Below are 19,198 nucleotides of genomic sequence, written 5' to 3'. Positions count from 1 at the left end.
AAAGCATCTCTGAATTTATTCTGTCAGTTAACCCTGATGAATCAAACATCAGGATTGCCCCACAGGGGGGAGAAGGGTACCTGTCCATTCCAAAGCTCCTGAGAGCTCAGGGAACAGATACTCTTGTGTGTATTGTATGAATGGGGGTTTTTGTGTGTGCGCACCATGGTGATAATCGATATAGAGTAGAATAGGTCATATCAGAGTCTCTCTTAGCACCTCGGTGTGTGTATTTGACAACCGGAGAGTGGTCAGCGTTCCTTAGGATCTAAGATCGTTGGGAAGCTCCTAGGTCTGGCTCAGTAATTGCCACTAGATAAATTCAGGCTCCTTCCACCAAACTTCTCTTTGCAAAGTTTTTTGCTGCTTACTGTGGCCAGTTGATGGCAGCACAATGTAGTTTGGCTCAGCCTCCTTCAATTCTCCTCTGCTAATTTAGCCCTGCCTCTAGTTACAATAATCCTGGGGGATCCACACCCTGGAGTGGGCGCACTTCAGTGGCATCCCTTAGTGGGATTTTTTTAAAGCTCATCTTTATTCTATACTAGAAAGAGAATCTGCTGTAAAATCATCCAAACTACAATCATCATCATCACTAACAAAACCATCCAAAGCACAGGACTTGGTGGTGATGGGGGACTTCAACTACGCAGACATCTGTTGGGAAAATAAGGGCACAGATTATCCAATAAATCCGTGGAATATATTGGAGACCATTTTTTATTTTAGAAGGTGGAGACAGCTACTGCAGGGAGGCTGTTCTAGATTTGATTTTGACAAATAGGGAGGAGCTGGTTGAGAATTTGAAAGTGGAAGGCAGCTTGGGTAAAAGTGATCATGAAATGATAAGAGTTCATGATTCTAAGGAATGGTAGGAGGGAGAACAGCAAAATAAAGACAACGGATTTCAAGAGGGCAGACTTTAGCAAACTCAGGGAGTTGGTAGGTAAGATCCCAGGGGAAGCAAGTCTAAGGGGAAAAACAAAAGACGACAGTTGGCAGTTTTTCAAAGCTGCTCCAGTCTGGCATGGAAGGGGTTAGAGCAAGCCAGAGAGGCTGCGCAGAGACCCAGCCAATCATGGAAGGGCTTATTGGGAGCCAGTCAAGTGGAGGCTTGAAAGCAGCCAATCAGGGCCAGGCTGGGTCCTATAAGAAGGCTGCAGGGCAGAGAGGAGCTTAGTCTCTCCCTGGAGGGTAAAGGGAGAAGACCTGGCTCTTAGAGAAGCGGATAGGATAGGATAGGATAGGATAGGATAGGATAGGATAGGATAGGATAGGATAGGATAGGCAAGGCAAGGCAAGGCAAGGCAAGGCAAGGCAAGGCAGAGGCTGGGGGAGCGCTAGGCTGACGAGTGCCAGCCTGGGGCCCTGACACAAAGGGGCAGCGAAGTTGCTGGCGCTACGGGGAAGCAGCCCAGGGGAGCAGGCAGAGGAGGAGAGTTGGAGGAGGGCGCTAAGTGGCTGCCACCAGAGGGTCCCTGGGTCGGGGCCCAGAGTAGCAGGTGGGCCCCCCGCTTTACACCTACTTGCCAAGGAGGAGAGTGGCCTAAAGCTGGACTGTAGTCTGCCCTTGGAGGAAGGGGCTAGATGAGGACTGCAGTGAGCCACTGAGGCGAGGGGTAAAACCAGAAGCTGATGGTCCCCTGGACAGGTCAGGCGTTTTGGTTCTTAAATCGCCGTCCGGGAAAACACGGGTGTGCGTTAACCCTGCCTGAAGTTCTTTGTTAAAAAGATGGGCCTGACCTAGAAACAAGCTCAGTTTCCCAGGTGTGGGCCCCGCCATGCCCTGGGGGTGCGCTGCGGGGACCAGATGTCCCGATTTTATAGGAACAGTCCCTGTTTTGGGGTCTTTTTCTTAGATAGGCTCCTGGTACCCCCTGCCCCTACCCCGTCCTGATTTTTCACACTTGCTGTCTGGTCACCCTAAGGCGTGCACATGTGTGGGTCCCAGCTGCTCCCTGCCCCCCTCATTGAAGCAGGTGTGCAGGGTTACTGCCCTGGGAACTGCAGGGCTCAGTGGACGTGGGGCCAGCTGCAGACAGGGGTGTGGGGCAGGGCTAGTTGGAGACAGGAGGGTGCGGGATTGGCTGGAGGCAAGGGGTGCAGGGCTGGCTGGAGACAGGGCAGGGGGTGCGTGTGGCAGGGGATGGCTGCGGGCAGGGCAGGTGGTGCGGGGGGTGGCTGGAGACGGATTGGCTGCAGGTGGGGGTGTGGGGGTGGCTGGAGACGGGCTGGCTGTGGACGGGGTGCGGGGGTGGCTGGAGGCAGGGCAGGGGGTGCGGGGGAGGCTGGAGACAGGGGCTGCCTGCAGGCAGGGGATGCAGGGGTGGCTGGAGGCAGGGGCTGGCTGCGGGCAGGGCAGGGGGTGCAGGGGTGGCTGGAGATGGGGGCTGGCTGCGGACAGGGCAGGGGGTGTAGGGGGCTGGCTGCGGACAGGGCAGGGGGTGTAGGGGGCTGGCTGCGGACGGGGGGGCAGGGGGTGTAGGGGGCTGGCTGCGGACAGGGGGGGCAGGGGGTGGCTGGAGGCAGGGGCTGGCTGCGGACAGGGGGGGCAGGGGGTGGCTGGAGGCAGGGGGTTTGACAGGGGCTAGCTGCAGGCAGGGGGTTCAGGAGGTGGCTTGAGGCAGGAGGTACGGGAGTGGCTCGAGGTGGGGGCTGGCTGCGGGCAGGAGGTGGCTGGAGGCAGGGGCTGGCTGCGGGCAGGGCAGGGGGTGCAGGGGTGGCTGGAGATGGGGGCTGGCTGCGGACAGGGCAGGGGGTGAAGGGGGCTGGCTGTGGGCAGGCCAGGGGGTTCAGGGGGTGGCTCGAGGCAGGGGGCGTGGCAGGGGCTGGCTGCGGGCAGGGGTGGCTGGAGACAGGGGCTGGCTGTGGGCAGGCCAGGGGGTTCAGGGGCTGGCTGTGGGCAGGCCAGGGGGTTCAGGGGCTGGCTCGAGGCAGGGGGTGTGGCAGGGGCTGGCTGCGGGGGTGGCTGGAGGCTGGGGCTGGCTGCCGGCAGGGGGTTCAGGGGGTGGCTCGAGGCAGGGGGCGTGGCAGGGGCTGGCTGCGGGCAGGGGTGGCTGGAGGCGGGGGCTGGCTGCGGGCAGAGGATGGTGGGGGTGGCTGTGGGCAGGGCAGGGGGTGCATGTGGCAGGGGGTGGCTGGAGGCGGGGGCTGGCTGCGGGCAGAGCGGCTCGGAGCTGCCCAGGCCCAGCAGAGCAGCCGGGGACCCCCAGGCAGCAGCGGGAGCCCCAGGGCCAGGGGTCAGGGGAGCAGCAGCTGCCCCAGGGCTCGTGCCCAGGGCCACGCAGCAGCCCACGCGGCTCCCGCAGCGCAGCGCCCCCGGTGGCCGGAGGGGGAATTACATCACTGCGCGGCCTGAGCCCAGCAAGGCCTCAGCGCCCCCTGCAGGGAAGCGGGGTAACAACCGGTTCTAAAACGGCTTCAAAGTGTAACCACCGGTTTGCGCGAACCGGCTCCAGCTCGCCACTGGCTATAGCTGTACGTACTGAGAACATGAAAAGTCGGAGTAAGAGGCTAATTAATTAAAATGAGCTCTTCTCAGCAGGAGGGTCGCTTTTCGGAGAGGCTTTAAAGGAGAGGGGGGGAACATCTCTCTGCACTGCCACCTAGTGGACACACAGTGTATTCCTCCTGTAATAGTTAGTGAACAATACGCTCAAGAGACGTAACGATTGCGACCATGCCCCAAGCTGATCCCTGGGGTTTCCCAGCCAGGGAGCAGACTGTTCTTTTTATTTTAATTATTATTTCAAATTAGAAAAAAAACAGCTTTCTATTTTCCCACATGGGAAAGTCCTACAGAACTGAAGAGGGATTAAACCAACAGGGGTCTATAGAAATTGCTCCAAAAACCTAGGGATCCATCTATCCTTAGGCACTGGTGTAGACATATCTGGGCTGTTTCAAATTGCAGTGCTGGTTATTTATGCAAACCAAGGTTGGATTCCTGCTCTGATCTTCAGTAATCAGCACAACCCGCTCTCCTCCCTCAATGGCTTGGAGGGTCGCTGTCTGAACTCTATGCTTTGTCCCCAGGATAGATCATTGGAACAACGAGAAGGAGCGTGTTGTGGTGATCACAGACACCACCCTCCTGGTCTGCAAATATGACTTCATCATGCTCAGCTGCGTCCAGGTGCAGCGGATCCCCCTGAGCTACATCGACCGTATCTGCCTTGGCCAGTTCACCTTTCCTGAGAGGTCTCTGGACAAGTGAGTACCAACGGCAGCCAGAGGCAGGGCTGGGGAGAAATTGAGGCCCCTTTGCTGAGCTGAAAGCTGTTGTGTCCCTGTCATTTCCTGCTTCCCCCTGATGTTCTGGGATCTCTCCAGGGCAGTGAGCTAGAGAGATCCCTCCCGGCACAGCACATGGGGGTGGGATGAGCAAACATTGCAGCCGTAGGACTTGATGGAACCTTTGGGATGATACTGTTACCAGATGAGCGGAGGGGAAGGAGGCAGGCAATCCGATCCTGCGAAGCCTCATTCCAGGAATATGGTGGGGAGAGGTCCAGGTCTCCTGTTGCTCCCCCCTCCACACCCCAAAGACAGAAGTTGGGGAGAGGCTGAGAGAGAACGAACCCCAGGTGACGGATGTTAGTCACATCACTTCGTGCATGACTGGAAGGGGCTCAGATACCGCAGCGATAAGGGCAGCATACGACCCTACACAGACTAGAGTAGCCAGACCCAGAGGCAGTGAACAGCATGCCCAAGACTTCAGCTTATACTGGTCGTACAGGGAGGTCCCACAACCTAACTACCAGGAGGAGGTATCCCTGGTTCAGAGACGCATCCCGCTGGGTATGGCACTACCCTCCACCAGTACAGAATTGGTGGAGCTGCTGAGATTGAGGCAAGGTGTTCAGGTCCGGTATTCTGAAAGTCAAACCCCTTATGGAGACGGGCCTGAGCCGTGAAGTTTGGATCCACATTTGAACTCTGCCGGAGTGTCGCTGGACTCTCCGTCGTTCCAGTCTGAACTCTGCCGGAGTGTTGCTGGACTCTCCGTCATTTCGCTTTCGAGTTGGTCTCTTGTTTTTACCCCCGCGCTGTCAATCCAATACGGGTTGGCTGCGCTGAACTCAGGTGGCCTATTGGATGGTGCCAACTGGGAGAGAGTTATACAATGCTCCGAGCTTTTCTCCTTGAGCTAAGGGGGGAAAGGTCAGAGTCCTGCCGGGAACAAAGCTGCCATAATCTCACATTAAATGATCATTTGGCTCCCTGTTAAATGAATATAACTAACAATGGGAGAAAGAAAAGGAGGACTTGTGGCACCTTAGAGACTAACCAATTTATTTGAGCATAAGCTTTCGTAAGCTACAGCTCACTTCATCGGATGCATAAAGTGGAAAGTACAGTGAAGAGATTTTATATATACACACAGACCATGAAAAAATATACATTGTAAGGAGAGTGATCACTTAAGATGAGCTATTACCAGCAGGAGAGTGGGGTGGGGGGAGACAGCTGCTACTCTGAAACCTAACAGTGGGAGAGCTCCCTGCAGCCTCCCAGCAGAGCACCCCCTCCAGCACCTTTCCTGAGCTTTGTGGGGGTTAATGCCTGTATCCTCTACTGTCATTATATTCTGTTGCTAGAGATATCATGCTCTGCTTCAAGAACTCATCACAATACAGTCTCTCTAGCAGGTAATTACCGTGCGTCTTATGAATGGTTGCATGTGAATGTCTGCTCACGCGGCTGACAGCAGCAAGTTCCAACACATCGTGCATACCAGGCATTTAACAACCTCTGTTTTATTTGTTCTAATGGCTCCTTGCCTTGCGCCTTGTTTTTCTTCACTGGCTCTGTTTGGTGTTTGTTTTTGCAAAGGCCAGAGTTCAGGTCTTTGATGCAGAGTTTGGGCTGGGATGGTGGCTTTGATTCACTCTGTTTCCATTGCTGTTGGACTGATTAAAGGGAGCCCTGTCCAGCAATTACGGCATGGGGCCATCTGTGATGAGTTCCTGTTCTGACTCTAGAAAATGTGCCCGAGAGCCTCAGCTGGTGTAAATCAGCATCAATCTATTGAGTCCAGTGCAGCCTTGCTGATTTACACCAGGAGGGTTTTTTCCAGCATTACTGCTTTCCCGGTGTCCCCAGCCCGTTGAATAACCTGGGTTGGGGCACTGCGCCTCCTAGCCCTGACCGGAAGTGCTCTCTGATCGCTGGACCACTCAGCTTTTCGGTACAGCGAATCTCCAAACCCTCCATCATTGTTCGATGGCAGCATCCACAGCTACCAGTCACTGCCTGTTTCCCGGCACTGGGGCCTAGCTGTGGCTAACCATAGCATGCCAGGCTGCCCTCCAGTGATTCCTTACAGCTCCGTAGACCTGCTCTGCTCCTTTCTTTTGCAGGGGCTGTTGCTGATCTCCACCCAGCTGAGAGCAGCAAGGCCCTTGGCAGGCAGACACCCTCAGAGGGGTCCGTAGCTCAGATGACATTCCCTGTGTCCTGGCAGGGTAGCTAGAGGGGCCGGCTCTAAGGAGAAAGAGGCACGGCTCCTGATTCACTGCAAAGAGAGGGACTCTGTGTTCAGCACCATTATCCGTCCAGGCTGAGCTGGTGCCTGACTCTCTGTGCAAGGGGGAGGAGGGAATGAAACCGCTTCCCTCACCACTCCAATCCTGCTAGCGCTGCCGGCGATTCTGGCTCGGCCCTGGTAGGAAGGGCTTGTGTCACTGGAGCACGTGGCTCTGGGTTTGCTCCCAGCTGTTGCGGTGAAGTTCTGCGTGGCTGTGACGGCCCAGGGGGACAGTGAAGTGGGAAGGGGGGCTGGGTTTGTTGCACTACCGTTCCCCTGTGCTGGCTGCTGCTCCTCCCAGAGAGGCCAGTCATATCTGGCCTCTTCTCCAGGGTGGCCGTGTTCCTCACTACACTTCCCCTCGAATGATGGGGGCAGAGTTACAGTGTAATAATGGCCCCCTCCATTGTCTGGGTTCTGGTCTTCCATGTTCATGTGGCTGTGACCACGCCATGGTCACCCTCTGTGAGGATAGGAGCTTGCTGCTTGCTGACCGCGTTTTCTCCCAACTCAAGTGGCAGAGGCCTGTGCTTATGGTGCTGAAGTTCACTGGCTGGGTCCTCTCTGTTGACTCATGTCTGCGGCCATGTTGCTGTGCACTGCTGCGGCCCAGAGGTGGCTGCATTTTGGCATTGTGCAAAGTGCTTTATAGGTGTGTCTCTATGCACGTTAGTGATCGATGTGATTGAAAGGTGCTACAATAAATACAAACTACTGTTGTTATTAGAAATAGGTTAACTGAGGCTCAATTAAAATAACTGCCAGCCTTCGAATTCGCTCCCTTGGGGCAAAGGAGGAAATTAATTTGGCTGACTTCCTGTAGCTCTGTTTCTTTTGGACTACATTTAAAGCAGACAGTGGGCCGGATCCTCAATTGGTGCAAATCGGCACTGACGTCAATGGAACCTGGCTGGCGTGCACCAGCTGAGGATGTGGCCAAATGAGGCTGCTAAAGGTCAGTGTATGGAGGAAGCAGAGTTAGCCGAGAGCTGACTGCATCGGCTTTTAACCATGCCTCCAATCTGAGGCGGGATCAGAAGGCCTGAGACCTAAGCAGTGTGTGTTCCATCATTGCTCTCATCTGGCAGCCCTTTCAGACTGTGAGGGGTTACACAAGCACTTTTCCTCGGGTCGAAATCGGCTTTCATCTCAGGTGGATTCCACTGGGCTTGTCTCTGTCTGTGGTCTAATCCCCACTCGAACTGTGCTGGCCTGAAACGCTCGCAAAACCCTTTCCCCGGCTGCTTCAGCAGCGGCATCTCCCATCCAGACACTCTAACTATGAGAAGCAGGGAGCATACAGCAGGGTGCGTGGATAACTCCAAGGGAAACAACGGGCAGGTTTCATCCCTTCCGTGGTCCCCTGCCGAACTAGCTTTGCCAATATTTTAGCTGCTCTACCACTAAGATTAGCTGCTCTCAGGAGATGGCCAGGTGCCTCCTGGGCATTATTCATTTGAACTTTGTCAGAGCTCAGTCCATTGAAGTCAATGGCAAAACTCTATCGGAATGCAGCAGGAAGATTTAGCCAGTGGACTTATGCCTGATACACACTAGCATAGATGGGATCCGACTCAGACCCTCTATATTTTGCTGTGCAGTTTACACAAGTGTTGTTAAAGCTACTAATTAAGCAGGAGTCTCTCAAAGAAAACAATACACCTGAAATGCTGGAAGCTGTTTACCGTCAGACTCTGTTGATCTGTGCAAGACACTGCACCCAGGGCCACAAGGCAAGAGGAGAAATGTTAAAATGCGAAGGGACAGAATAAAGGAGTGAAATATTCTTTCTCTCCCATTCTTTAATGTGTCACCACTCCTGTTTTCTTAGCTGTAATTTTACCCAAGGATTGTCTGTGGAATTTAGCAGGGCATTTGGGGATTGGGGTATTCTCTGCCACTGCACCACTTCTGGGACTTCCATGGGGTTTATACAGCTCTGTACAGTTGTGGTGGGTGAGAGAAGTCTGCTCTTTGGCTTTTGATTCCAAATCAACAGGACTTCAAGTAATACGTATAACCCATATTTTCCCACAGAAGCTTTACAACATGCACCAATCAGTGCCACTAGGTGGCGGAGCGGAGCAGATATGCTTTGTGTTAGTGAAAAAATGTTACCTTTTTGCCATGGTTTCATGTTTGATTGATGAGATCACACTTGTATCTGGTGGCTTGCTTTGGTCCTAACCCTCCATCTTTTGGCTGTTTAAAGTTAGGCTGGACCAGAGGACATTTGTGCTGAAAGTTGAGGGCGAAAGAAGAACATCCGGAACAGGAAGACTTGACAGACTGCACAGCCACCGGTCAGAATCCCCAGTGTTAGGGTTCTTTTATTTGCAGAAAATGGGCTGTAAATATGGGGCTGAGCAGGAGCTATTAGGTCTGCAGCTGCACATTTCAGAGGCCTGCTCTCCATGGGAAAGTTGCATCCGTTTAACTGAAATCCAATTTAAACCAATGCAAACCCCCCTGTGTGGACACTCTTATTTCACTTTAATTTAGCTTAATCCTGTTCCCAATCAGTTTAAACTACACTCATATAGCCCCTTCTGAAACCGAGATGAGTGTCCAAGCATGGGTTTGCAGCACTTGAACTAAATCCATTTAAATTCATGCCTTAGGTTAAACCAGCCCAAATTTCCTATGTAGACAAGGCCTGAGTTTGAATAGGAAACTCTCAGGGAGCCAGGGTGAAATCCTGGCCCAATTGAAGCCAAAGGCAAAACTCCCTTCAAAGAAGCCAGAACTTCACCCTGAACAATGCTGTGTCCTGGTTTGACTTAAGGGAAATACAATCTGGTTCTTAGCTGCAATTCAGGCTGGAACTGTGGATACAATGAATGTCCCAAGAAGAGACCATCTCCCTCCTGAGCCTTCATAGAATATCAAGGTTGGAAGGGACCTCAGGAGGTCATCTAGTCCCACCCCCTGCTCAAAGCAGGACCAACCCCAACTAAATCATCCCAGCCAGGGCTTTGTCAAGCCTGACCTTAAAAACCTCTAAGGAAGGAGATTCCACCACCTCCCTAGGTAACCCATTCCAGTGCTTCACCAACCTCCTAGTGAAATAGTGTTTCCTAATATGCAACCTAGACCTCCCCCCACTGCAACTTGAGACCATTACTCCTTGTTCTGTCATCTGGTACCACTGAGAACAGCCGAGCTCCATTCTCTTTGGAACCCTCCCCCCACCCCACTTCAGGTAGTTGAAGGCTGCTATCAAATTCCCCCTCACTCTTCTCTTCTGCAGCCTAAATACACCCAGTTCCCTCAACCTCGCCTCATAAGTCATGTGCTCCAGCCCCCTAATCATTTTCGTTGCCCTCCACTCAACTCTCTCCAATTTGTCCACATCCTTTCTGTAGTGGGGGGCCCAAAACTGGACACAATACTCCAGATGTGACCTCACCAGTGCCAAATAGAGGGGAATAATCACTTCCCTCGATCTGCTGGCAATGCTCCTACTAATGCAGCCCAAAATGCCGTGAGCCTTCTTGGCAACAAGGGCACACTGCTGACTTATATCCAGCTTCTCGTCTACTGTCACCCCTAGGTCCTTTTCTGCAGAACTGCCGCTTAGCTATTCAGTCCCCAGCCTGTACCAGTGCATGGGATTCTTCCGTCCTAAGTGCAGGACTCTGCATTTGACCATGTTGAACCTCATCAGATTCCTTTTGGACCAATCCTCCAATTTGTCTAGGTCACTTTGGACCCTATCCCTACCCTCCAGCATATCTACCTCTCCCCCCATCTTAGTGTCATCCGTGAACTTGCTGACGGTGCAATCCATCCCATCATCCAGATCATTAATGAAGATGTTGAACAAAACCGGCCCCAGGACCGACCCCTGGGGCACTCCGCTTGATACTGGTTGCCAACTAGACTTCGAGCCGTTGATAACTACTCATTGAGCCTGATGATCTAGTCAGCTTTCTATCCACCTTATAGTCCATTCATCCAATCCATACTTCTTTAACTTGCTGGCAAGAATCCTGTGGGAGACCGTATCAAAAGCTTTGCTAAAGTAGAGCTGTCCTGGGCCAGTTTAGGGTTTCAGACTGAAACGTGAGATGCTCTGTCTTGTGGTTTGATTCTAAAGCAGGGGGCACAGTTGGTGCTTAGCAGTGAATTCTGCATTGAGTTTCTTTGGGTTTCTGGAGACCCAGAATTCAAGGCTTGCAACGTGAAACTGGTTGAGGTAATGGGGAGAAGAGGGTGGTAAAAGGCTCTCTCCAGCCTCTGGGAGCTGAAAACACCAAGCGTTGCTGAGCTCCAGACCAAGGCCGCTCTGCCGCTGCTCCGTCGCATCACCACGTGTGGGCGCACCGACACCGCATTAGGACCGTGTTGAGCCCTGCCTGCGGCTTTCCCTCAGACCACGGCCAAGTCACCCACACAACAGGGTGTCGGGCCATGCATTCCTAGATCCCCACATAGCTGGGCAATTGCCACAAGGTTGCACAGTTGTTAAACATGAAGTAGGAACAGGCAGAAAAACATCATCTGCCCAGCTGGCTGGTTTATTAACTCCTGAGGAGAAGGACCAGAGTGGCAGACAGCTGGGCGAGGACTAGACCGTAGCTGTGTTTGAGATAAGAATGCAAAGCTCAGGGACGGAGCTGCTGCTGGGGGGGGGGGGGGGGGGGTCAGTGCTGGGGGAGCTGCTGCTCAGTGAAATGTGACAAGTAGGGAAGCTACTTCTTGTTGTTCTCTTGGCTACAATGAAATTGGGTAGTGCTTCTTTCTCTTCTCAATTTGCCGTGAGGCTATTTTCTTTGGTCACAGGCCCTGTGTATCTTTTGGTGGTGAAGGAATGTAGCTAACAAAGAGCCACTGAGTGCTGTGTTTTGCGTTTCCAAAGGGGCAGTCCTGGGAGGGGGGAGTTGTTTCAGTTGGAAAGGGGGGATGTGGGGTATTGGACGCCTCTGCCCCCAGCTTTGCTTTTTGGCAGAAGGACGGGTGGGCAGGAGGCTAAGAAAAGGTTAGAGATCACATAAGGTTCTTGAGCATGTCGCACTCGTTGTGAAGGCAAGAGAATAATGGTTACCTAGCTACCACTCTTCATCCAAGTGCTTTACAAAGGTGGGGAGTACTAGGTATGGTCAGACACCACCTGCTTATGGGGAAACTGAGGCACAACGGAAATCAGTGACTTTTTGCAAGTCGCACAGAGTTAGGGGTAGAACCCAAACTTCAGAGCATGCTCTGCTCTTACTCCTAGCCACACTCCTGCAATGGAGACTGGGAGTTGTGCAAATGTAACACCGACAGACCCCGGTCTTCGGTGGGCGGGATCAAACCTGGGACCTCTGGAGCTTAGTGCATGAGCTAAAAGCTAACTGGCTGTTAGCTAAGGCTGTAGAGCAGACTCATTAATCTTCTCTCTCGCTCTCATATGTCTCGGTGCTACTAGATGGGACAGAACACCACACCCAGGTGTGTGGGTTACACAGATTGCATAATAGGAGAGCTAGGGCTTCCCTGAATCCATTGGGTTTTGGCCAGTATTGTAGCAGGTAAGTGGGTTACCTAGGCCGTTGGCAGACTGTGGAGTGGCAATTCCTATACACTAGCAGGGTATAAAATAAGAAGCTGCCATTTTCACTGTGGGGCTCACCCTGGCCTTCCCCGCTTTGGGGAACTTTTCTCCGAATCGGAGCCAAGGGGTCCAGCGAGGCAGCAGGTCATCCCAGCTGGCTGTACTGCTTGAGAGAGACAACTCATTGCTCCTGGGGATCATGCCCCCAGGTTGTGTCATGGAGGCAGGGCCCGAGCAGTTCCATGGCATTGTTACCCCTTCCTTTGAGCCCCCAGGGAGGATGCTGTGTAGGGAGAGGGGCTAGGGATGGGGCAACACACATTGGTGTGTCCCCCATCCTCACCACAGAGATTCACTACAACTTGGGCCTGTGTTATCTTTCCCACCGGGCCCCCATTGCAGCGACAATCTGCATTCATGGGGCTGAGGGAGTCACAGAGCAAGCGTGGAGATGTGGCGTCTTTGCCTCCCCCATATCTGCATGGTCTGAGGGGATCTGCAAACCCCTGAAGAGACCAGTGAGGGGCGTCATGAGCGAACCGTCCCATTCTACTCCTGGTACCCACGCCAAGGGGGCAGAGCCATTGCCTTGGTACCAGGACACCTTGTCAGTGTTCGTGACCATCTCCTCGTGGGTGGGGAAGGGTCACTGTGTCCCCACTTTGCAAAGAGGGAATTGAGGCCCAGAGTGGGGATGTGACCTGCCTGGTGTCACACAGGGGTGTTTGTGGCTGAGCTGGGAACAGACCCCATGTTGCCTCAGCCCAGTGCCCTTGCCACAGGTGGGCAAAGCACGCTGGCAGTGGTGGGGGGGTCTGTGTTCCATCGTTCCTATGCAGAACCGAGCTGGAGCGGGGCCTCCAGGCAGACTCTGTAGTGTCTCTTCTATTTGTGGGAGTGCAGGATGTCAGGAGAGGGCCTGATCCTGTAGTATGCCCAGTTGGAGCCCAGCATCTCTTCTCATGAGTTTTGGCTGAGTCCCACCTGCACACCTAGATTCGTGGCCACCCCGTGACTCCCTCGTGTATCTGGACCCTGCCAAGAAGGGCTCGTGCAATGATCAGCCCTCACCGAGTTCAGCTCCTGCTCCGACGGGGATCATGTTCCCCTGCATACCACGGCCGATAGGGCAGGCAAAGAATTCTTCATAGTTTCTGATGACCTTGCCTCGAGGGGCGACGTGCCAAGAATGCCCCATGTTTTCTCAGGGTGGGGTGCTGTCCACCGCTGATGCCCAGCCAGGCGTGATGACAGGGCTGAATGCATGCCGGGATTGCCAGGGCAGGCGCTGGCGGTCCTGAGGGGGGAGTATCCCAAATGCCGCAATCCTGTTATTTCGGGCAAAGGAGGGAGACAGAGCCAAACCTGTCACAGCTTCGTCCATTTTATGTCCTCGGCAGGAATATTTTGCTATCACTCGGGGTCTACCCAGCTGGGACTCGAGTAGTAACTTACCCGAGGTACTGAAATGCACCCAACATGGAGCCAATGGCAGATGTTGTCCTCCATCTTTGGGCCCTGGAGCTCTGGTCCCCAGTAGGCAAAGCTCCTATATTGAAGTATCACATCCCAGAGCTCCAGGGTTGGGTTTTGGCCTCCCCCCATGGACATACGTAGGTCCCCTTTATAGAGCCTCACCCAGCTCTTCAATTTTCAAAACATAAGGTGAATGGCACCTAAGCCTAGTAACCATGGCGATGCAGGTACAGGTCAACAGGCTGTGTCTGCCTGTTGGTTTTTCACATTGCAGGCTAGCGAGCTCCCGCCTGTACATGGGCAGTTGCTTGCAGAGCAGATTGGAAATAAACAAGCATATTGCTAAGTAGCAGTTATTTAGCTCTCTCCATTTGTACATCTCCAAGGGGTTCAAGAATGTTGGTGTGTTTATCCCTGGTAAATACAGATGGGTAAACTGAGGCACGGGGAACTGGTGCAACTTGCCCTAGATCACACAGCGAGTTGGGGCAGAGATGGGCTTAAAACCCACATTTCTTGATTCTTCACATATGTCTACACGGCAGTTAAAAACCTGGGGCTGTGCCAGCCGACTCGGCTCACAGAGCTCGAGCTAAGGGGCTGTTTAATTAGGTGGAGGTTGCACCTCGTCATGCATTGACCAGCTGCATGGAGGGGGATAGGTGACAAGTATATTCAAGGGGTGTAGCTGTTTGCATGCTCTTCCGCTCCCCAGGCAGCTCTGGGCGGCGTTCTGCATGTGGGCTGTGCCTGCCAGGCGCGATGCAACCCCGGGTTACTGAACTGACGCCTCCACCCCCTCCCAACCCCTCTCCCGGGCACCGCAGGCCTGACTCTGCCCTGCCTCAGACGTGAGTGTCAGACACTACAACGTGAGGTGCGAGGCAAGGGAAAAATCAGCCCTCCTTTGTAGGTTTTTTTTTTTTTTTTTTAAAGTACGCAGCATTGAAGGTGAAAATTAAACTGACTCTCAGGCCGTGAGTTTTCCACCTAACTCCAGCTCCTTTCAAGTGAGTCATTTGTCCTCTCCTCCCGTTTCAATCATCAGCTCAGCCCAGCCCTGTCTCCACTGTAATTGTCCTCCTGGATCAGACTGCTGCATCAGGTGCAGTGATCGCAGTGGGAGCAGTTTGGCAGCTGGTACTCTGAGAGAGCATGAGATCTGTGTGCAGCATGCTTCCAAGCGGTATCTTGCTTAACAGCTTTCCCTGAAGTCTCGAGCTCTTCCCGATCTCTCTAGGTCTCATGACTGAGCTGGGACAGAGCAGAACACGTGGTGTGCCTGCTGAATCGCTGGGCCCAGCCTGTGAAGGATGTAGATGTAAGCAGAGTCAGGATGAGCTCCACCCTGACATCTGGTGGTGAGGTGTGGCAAGTTTGTGGAAAAGAACTTCAGGGGCTGATCTCATTTGCATAGGCACATCCACCCCGCCTAGCATGAGCCCATAGCTGCCCAAATGGTCACTTTGGCTGCTGTGGGATCCCCAGTGTCTCTGTTATTGGGGCAGGAAGAATAAATTGTTGTTACCCTGATTATGGGAACTGTGCTTGAAACTGTTCTGGGCCTTTTGTTATGATGGAGGGACTCACTATCAACTAAGTAGCACTCGCTAGGCAAGGGTCATGGGTTCCAAAACTCTGTGAATTGAGAGAGGCTGGGGACAAGTATTAATACTTGGTGGTATGGGCCCCTTGGTAAGGGCCTTATATGCTAATTGCACTTCCTCCTCTCTCCGCTGTGGAATATCAGAGCTAATGTTGACTCACGCTGCTGAGCTGAATTCACTTTGGGCTAATGGTGCACCAGCACTGAGGCTTCCCTACTACAAGCTGAAATCACAAAAGAGCTTAAAAACTGACTAAGAGCTGAAATCACTGAGTGTTGTGTTAAATAGTGGGGGAGCCTGAAGATATATTGTGGAGCAGTTTGTGGGACAGCTGGAGTGGCTTGTGGACCAGCTGGTGGAGCAGTTCATGGGACGGCGGGAGCTGCTTGTGGGACGCTGAGCCGAGCAGTTTGTGGACTGGCTGGTGGAGCGGAGCGGAGCGGAGCCCTACCCTATGGAGCTGTGGGGCAGTCAGCTTCAGATCATGTAAGGTGCCCCTTACCTCTTCCCCCCCCCCGCCCCATTTCCACCCAGGTTGGGAGGTAAAACTCTGCAGATAAACTTTCAAACTCTGGGGCTGCCCTGACCAGGGACAGAGACTTTTGGGCCATTGGACTTTTGGGACTTTGGGTGATTTCGGGTTGCTGGACTCAAGAACCCAAGGGAAAGGACACGCCCCAATTTGCTTGGGGTGGGTTTTTGCTCATGGGTTGTATTATGAATCCTGTTGGTGGTGTTTCCCCAACATAATGCCACATTGTTTCTCTCTGGTTTCAGAGTAACAGCCGTGTTAGTCTGTATTCGCAAAAAGAAAAGGAGTACTTGTGGCACCTTAGAGACTAACCAATTTATTTGAGCATGAGCTTTCGTGAGCTACAGCTCACTTCATCGGATGCATACTGTGGAAACTGCAGCAGACTTTATATATACACAGAGAATATGAAACAATACCTCCTCCCACCCCACTGTCCTGCTGGTAATAGCTTATCTAAAGTGATCATCAGGTTAGGCCATTTCCAGCACAAATCCAGGTTTTCTCACCCTCCACCCCCCCCTCACAAATTCACTCTCCTGCTGGTGATAGCCCATCCAAAGTGACAACTCTTTACACAATGTGCATAATAATCAAGTTGGGCCATTTCCTGCACAAATCCAGGTTCTCTCACTCCCTCACCCCCCTCTGTTATTAAAAGGCTTTTTGCTACACTCAGACTCCGTGCTTGCGAGAGGGGAAGTATTGCCTCTTGGAGGCGCCCAGCGGGGGTGGTATATATTTGTCCCAGGTCACTGGGTGGGGGCTCGAGCCGGTTTTGCATTGTGTTATTGGAATGGAACCCCTAGATACTGAACCCGGCCCTTATTGCTGCCAACTTTGATGGGCAGAAGGGTTACATAAACTCTCCCACAAGGGAACAAAAGGAAGAGAACAGGGTTATCAGCATTTTCATCGCCATTCTCCTGGCTCCTCTTCTGCAGTTAGTGCAGCACAGTGCCCATTAGTATTCCAGTTACACCTGAGAACCCTGGTCATGAATCACATGTAACAAAGACAAAAGACCCAGTCCCAGACCCAGAGAGCTCACAATCTGCACATCACACAGCAGCTGCACCTACCTTCTCCAGAAGTAAGGAACGAGATGCAATGCTATCAGGCCTGCAGGAGGGGACTTCAAACGGTGGAACACCTCGCCACTCAAAGGTCTCAAATGAGCCATCTGCTCTACGTCAGCTGAAGCCACCAGCTGGGTTGTCAGCCTAGACTTGGACATCTGACGTGCTATTTTGAAGCCATTTGAAAGAAGAAAAAGATTTGTAGGGAGGAGAGAGTGAGGGGGTGGTGTATAGTGTGGGTGTGAGGGAGTATGATTTCATAAGCGACTATTCCCTTGAATTTCTCCTGGGCACGGAGAAGGAAACCCTTTCCAAAGGGTTCCTCTCCAAGGAAACCCTTTCCAAAGTTCCTATTTAATTTCTCAGGGCAGGTACACACATCTGGCCCTTTTCTTTCCCACAACCCCACAATCCACTCGGCGAAGGGTTCCTTTCCTCTTGGCTCAGAGGGAAGAGGAATGAGGACATTGCAGAGGATAATTAATATTTTCTGTGTCTGAAGGGTGACAGTCTTGCCTCGGTCGGCCAGCCGAGCTCCAGCCAAAGTACTCGCCCTCTGCGGCTGTGAGTTTTACTCCCGACGCCCTGCATGTCTAGGCTGGTTGTGGGGGCTGATGCCGTACGTGTGGAATTTTTGTGGCTATTTGCTATTGTTCTAATGAAAAGAAGGAACCCAGCCATACAATAAAAAGGAAGCTTTATGTTTCCCACACCCGCCTGGAGATGAATGCTTTGGGAATGAGTTTAATGAACACTTTAGCTGGTCTTGACGGCCTTATTTGAAAACATTGCAAATAACGCAGCCGATGTAACTGTTTTTCCCCTGGAGGATTCAAAGACCCGGGGGATCTGTAAAGGAAGATGGAACATTTTGGGTCTTGGTCCAGATCTGATCTGAATTTAGCCCATGGCATGTGGCAGAGCCAGGAACAGAACCCTGGTGTCCGGTCCGGGGATCTATCCATTAGACCATGCCTGCTGCCTCCATATTCCACCTACATGACCTGACAAGTGATGGACTGACAGCCCCTGGGTACAGATGTCCCTGATTAGGTATTGGGGGTGGTATAGGGGGTGTTTGCTGCATTTCTCCCCACTAACAAGCCTGAGAGAACGCCTCTAGTGAAGAAGCATGTGTATTGTCCCTGGGCAATTCACTCCGTGGCCTCTGCGGAGACTCATGTGTCAGTTAACAAGGGGTGACGGTAACAATGACCCACTGGGAAATGGGCTGAGAAAGCATCAACTTGTTTGACATGAGCCTCCAGCAAAGCTGGGAACAGCTTTCAGTGCCTACTAACTTGGCCATGGATTTGAACCTAGCTGCTGGGAAAGATGCTCTGAAACTCTCTTGCTTTCGTACTCTTGATCTTCCAGACCCTACCCACTAACACAGCGCTTTCAATGTCTGAAGGTGAGACTGCCTGGCGTGGGTGGGCGTTGAGCCATCCAGCAGGAGAGGGTGAAAGTGGCGCAAACGAGGAGGAAGGATGGATGCAATCGACAGAATAAGGCTGCTGCCCTCAATTAGCCCACAGGGAAGTCCCATTTGAAATAAAAACGCAGCAGTTCTCTCACAAATTCCCCCTTGGGTCTTGGTGAATTTGTAAAGTGGGACCACAGTGTAGCTTAATTTCCTGAAATGTCAAGTGGCTCATAAAAAGAAAAGGAGTACTTGTGGCACCTTAGAGACTAACCAATTTATTTGAGCATGAGCTTTCGTGAGCTACAGCTCACTTCAAAGCTCATGCTCAAATAAATTGGTTAGTCTCCAAGGTGCCACAAGTACTCCTTTTCTTTTTGCGAATACAGACTAACACGGCTGTTACTCTGAAAAATGGCTCATAGTGGCTGCCTGTTCTGTTGATGTTTTTCTTAGGAATTCTTTGCAGCAACTGGAGTACAATGTGTTCCTATCAGCTCTTGATGGTCACTTAATAAGAATGATCTGAAAGGCCAGAGAAACTTCAGTTCCTCAAGATGAATTCGGTATCTGTTCACGCTCTCCTGTGTGGCCTGGTTTGCTTTAAACCCACAGCAAAGGATAACACTGATCTAGGACCAGACCCTATAAGGTACTAGGATTCCCGTGGGACGCTCGGAGCCCTTGACTCCTGTCCACTTTGGAGGGGGTTGAGGACCCTGACCATCTGGCAGGATTGAGCCCCCCGTGGATACTGGAAAATGGGAATCATGGGTAAGTTGTTCACTGACTACAGCATCGCCATCTCTCACAATTGGAGGACCAGTCTCACAATATGAGGTGTTTTTCTTAAAGCCCGAGCCCCTGGGGGCAGTGGGTTATGGGAGAATCGCAGCTTCCAGAAACAAAAGGAAGTTTTGGCCCTTGTGGGTGAGGAGAAAAGCCTGAACGTTTGGCCCAAGGGCAACCTAAAGGCTCAAAGACCAGCAGGCAAATAAAATTATCATAGA

The 19,198-nt window shown here is 52.4% G+C and overlaps 1 protein-coding gene across 1 annotated transcript in view; it reads left to right on the top strand.

Moving 5' to 3' along the window:
* The window catches only part of TPRG1 (tumor protein p63 regulated 1), a 95,770-nt gene that overhangs the window by 47,485 nt on the left and 29,087 nt on the right, over window positions 1-19,198 (top strand). The window contains exon 4 of the mRNA XM_077826958.1: window positions 4,036-4,212. Coding sequence (XP_077683084.1) covers window positions 4,036-4,212 — 177 coding nt within the window. The remainder of the gene's footprint in view (window positions 1-4,035; window positions 4,213-19,198) is intronic.

This window comes from Eretmochelys imbricata, chromosome 9 (assembly GCF_965152235.1).
Source record: "Eretmochelys imbricata isolate rEreImb1 chromosome 9, rEreImb1.hap1, whole genome shotgun sequence".
NCBI lineage: Eukaryota > Metazoa > Chordata > Testudines > Cheloniidae > Eretmochelys > Eretmochelys imbricata.
The sequence above is the reverse complement of the archived record's forward strand: the minus strand, read 5'-3'. Positions and strand labels throughout refer to the sequence as shown.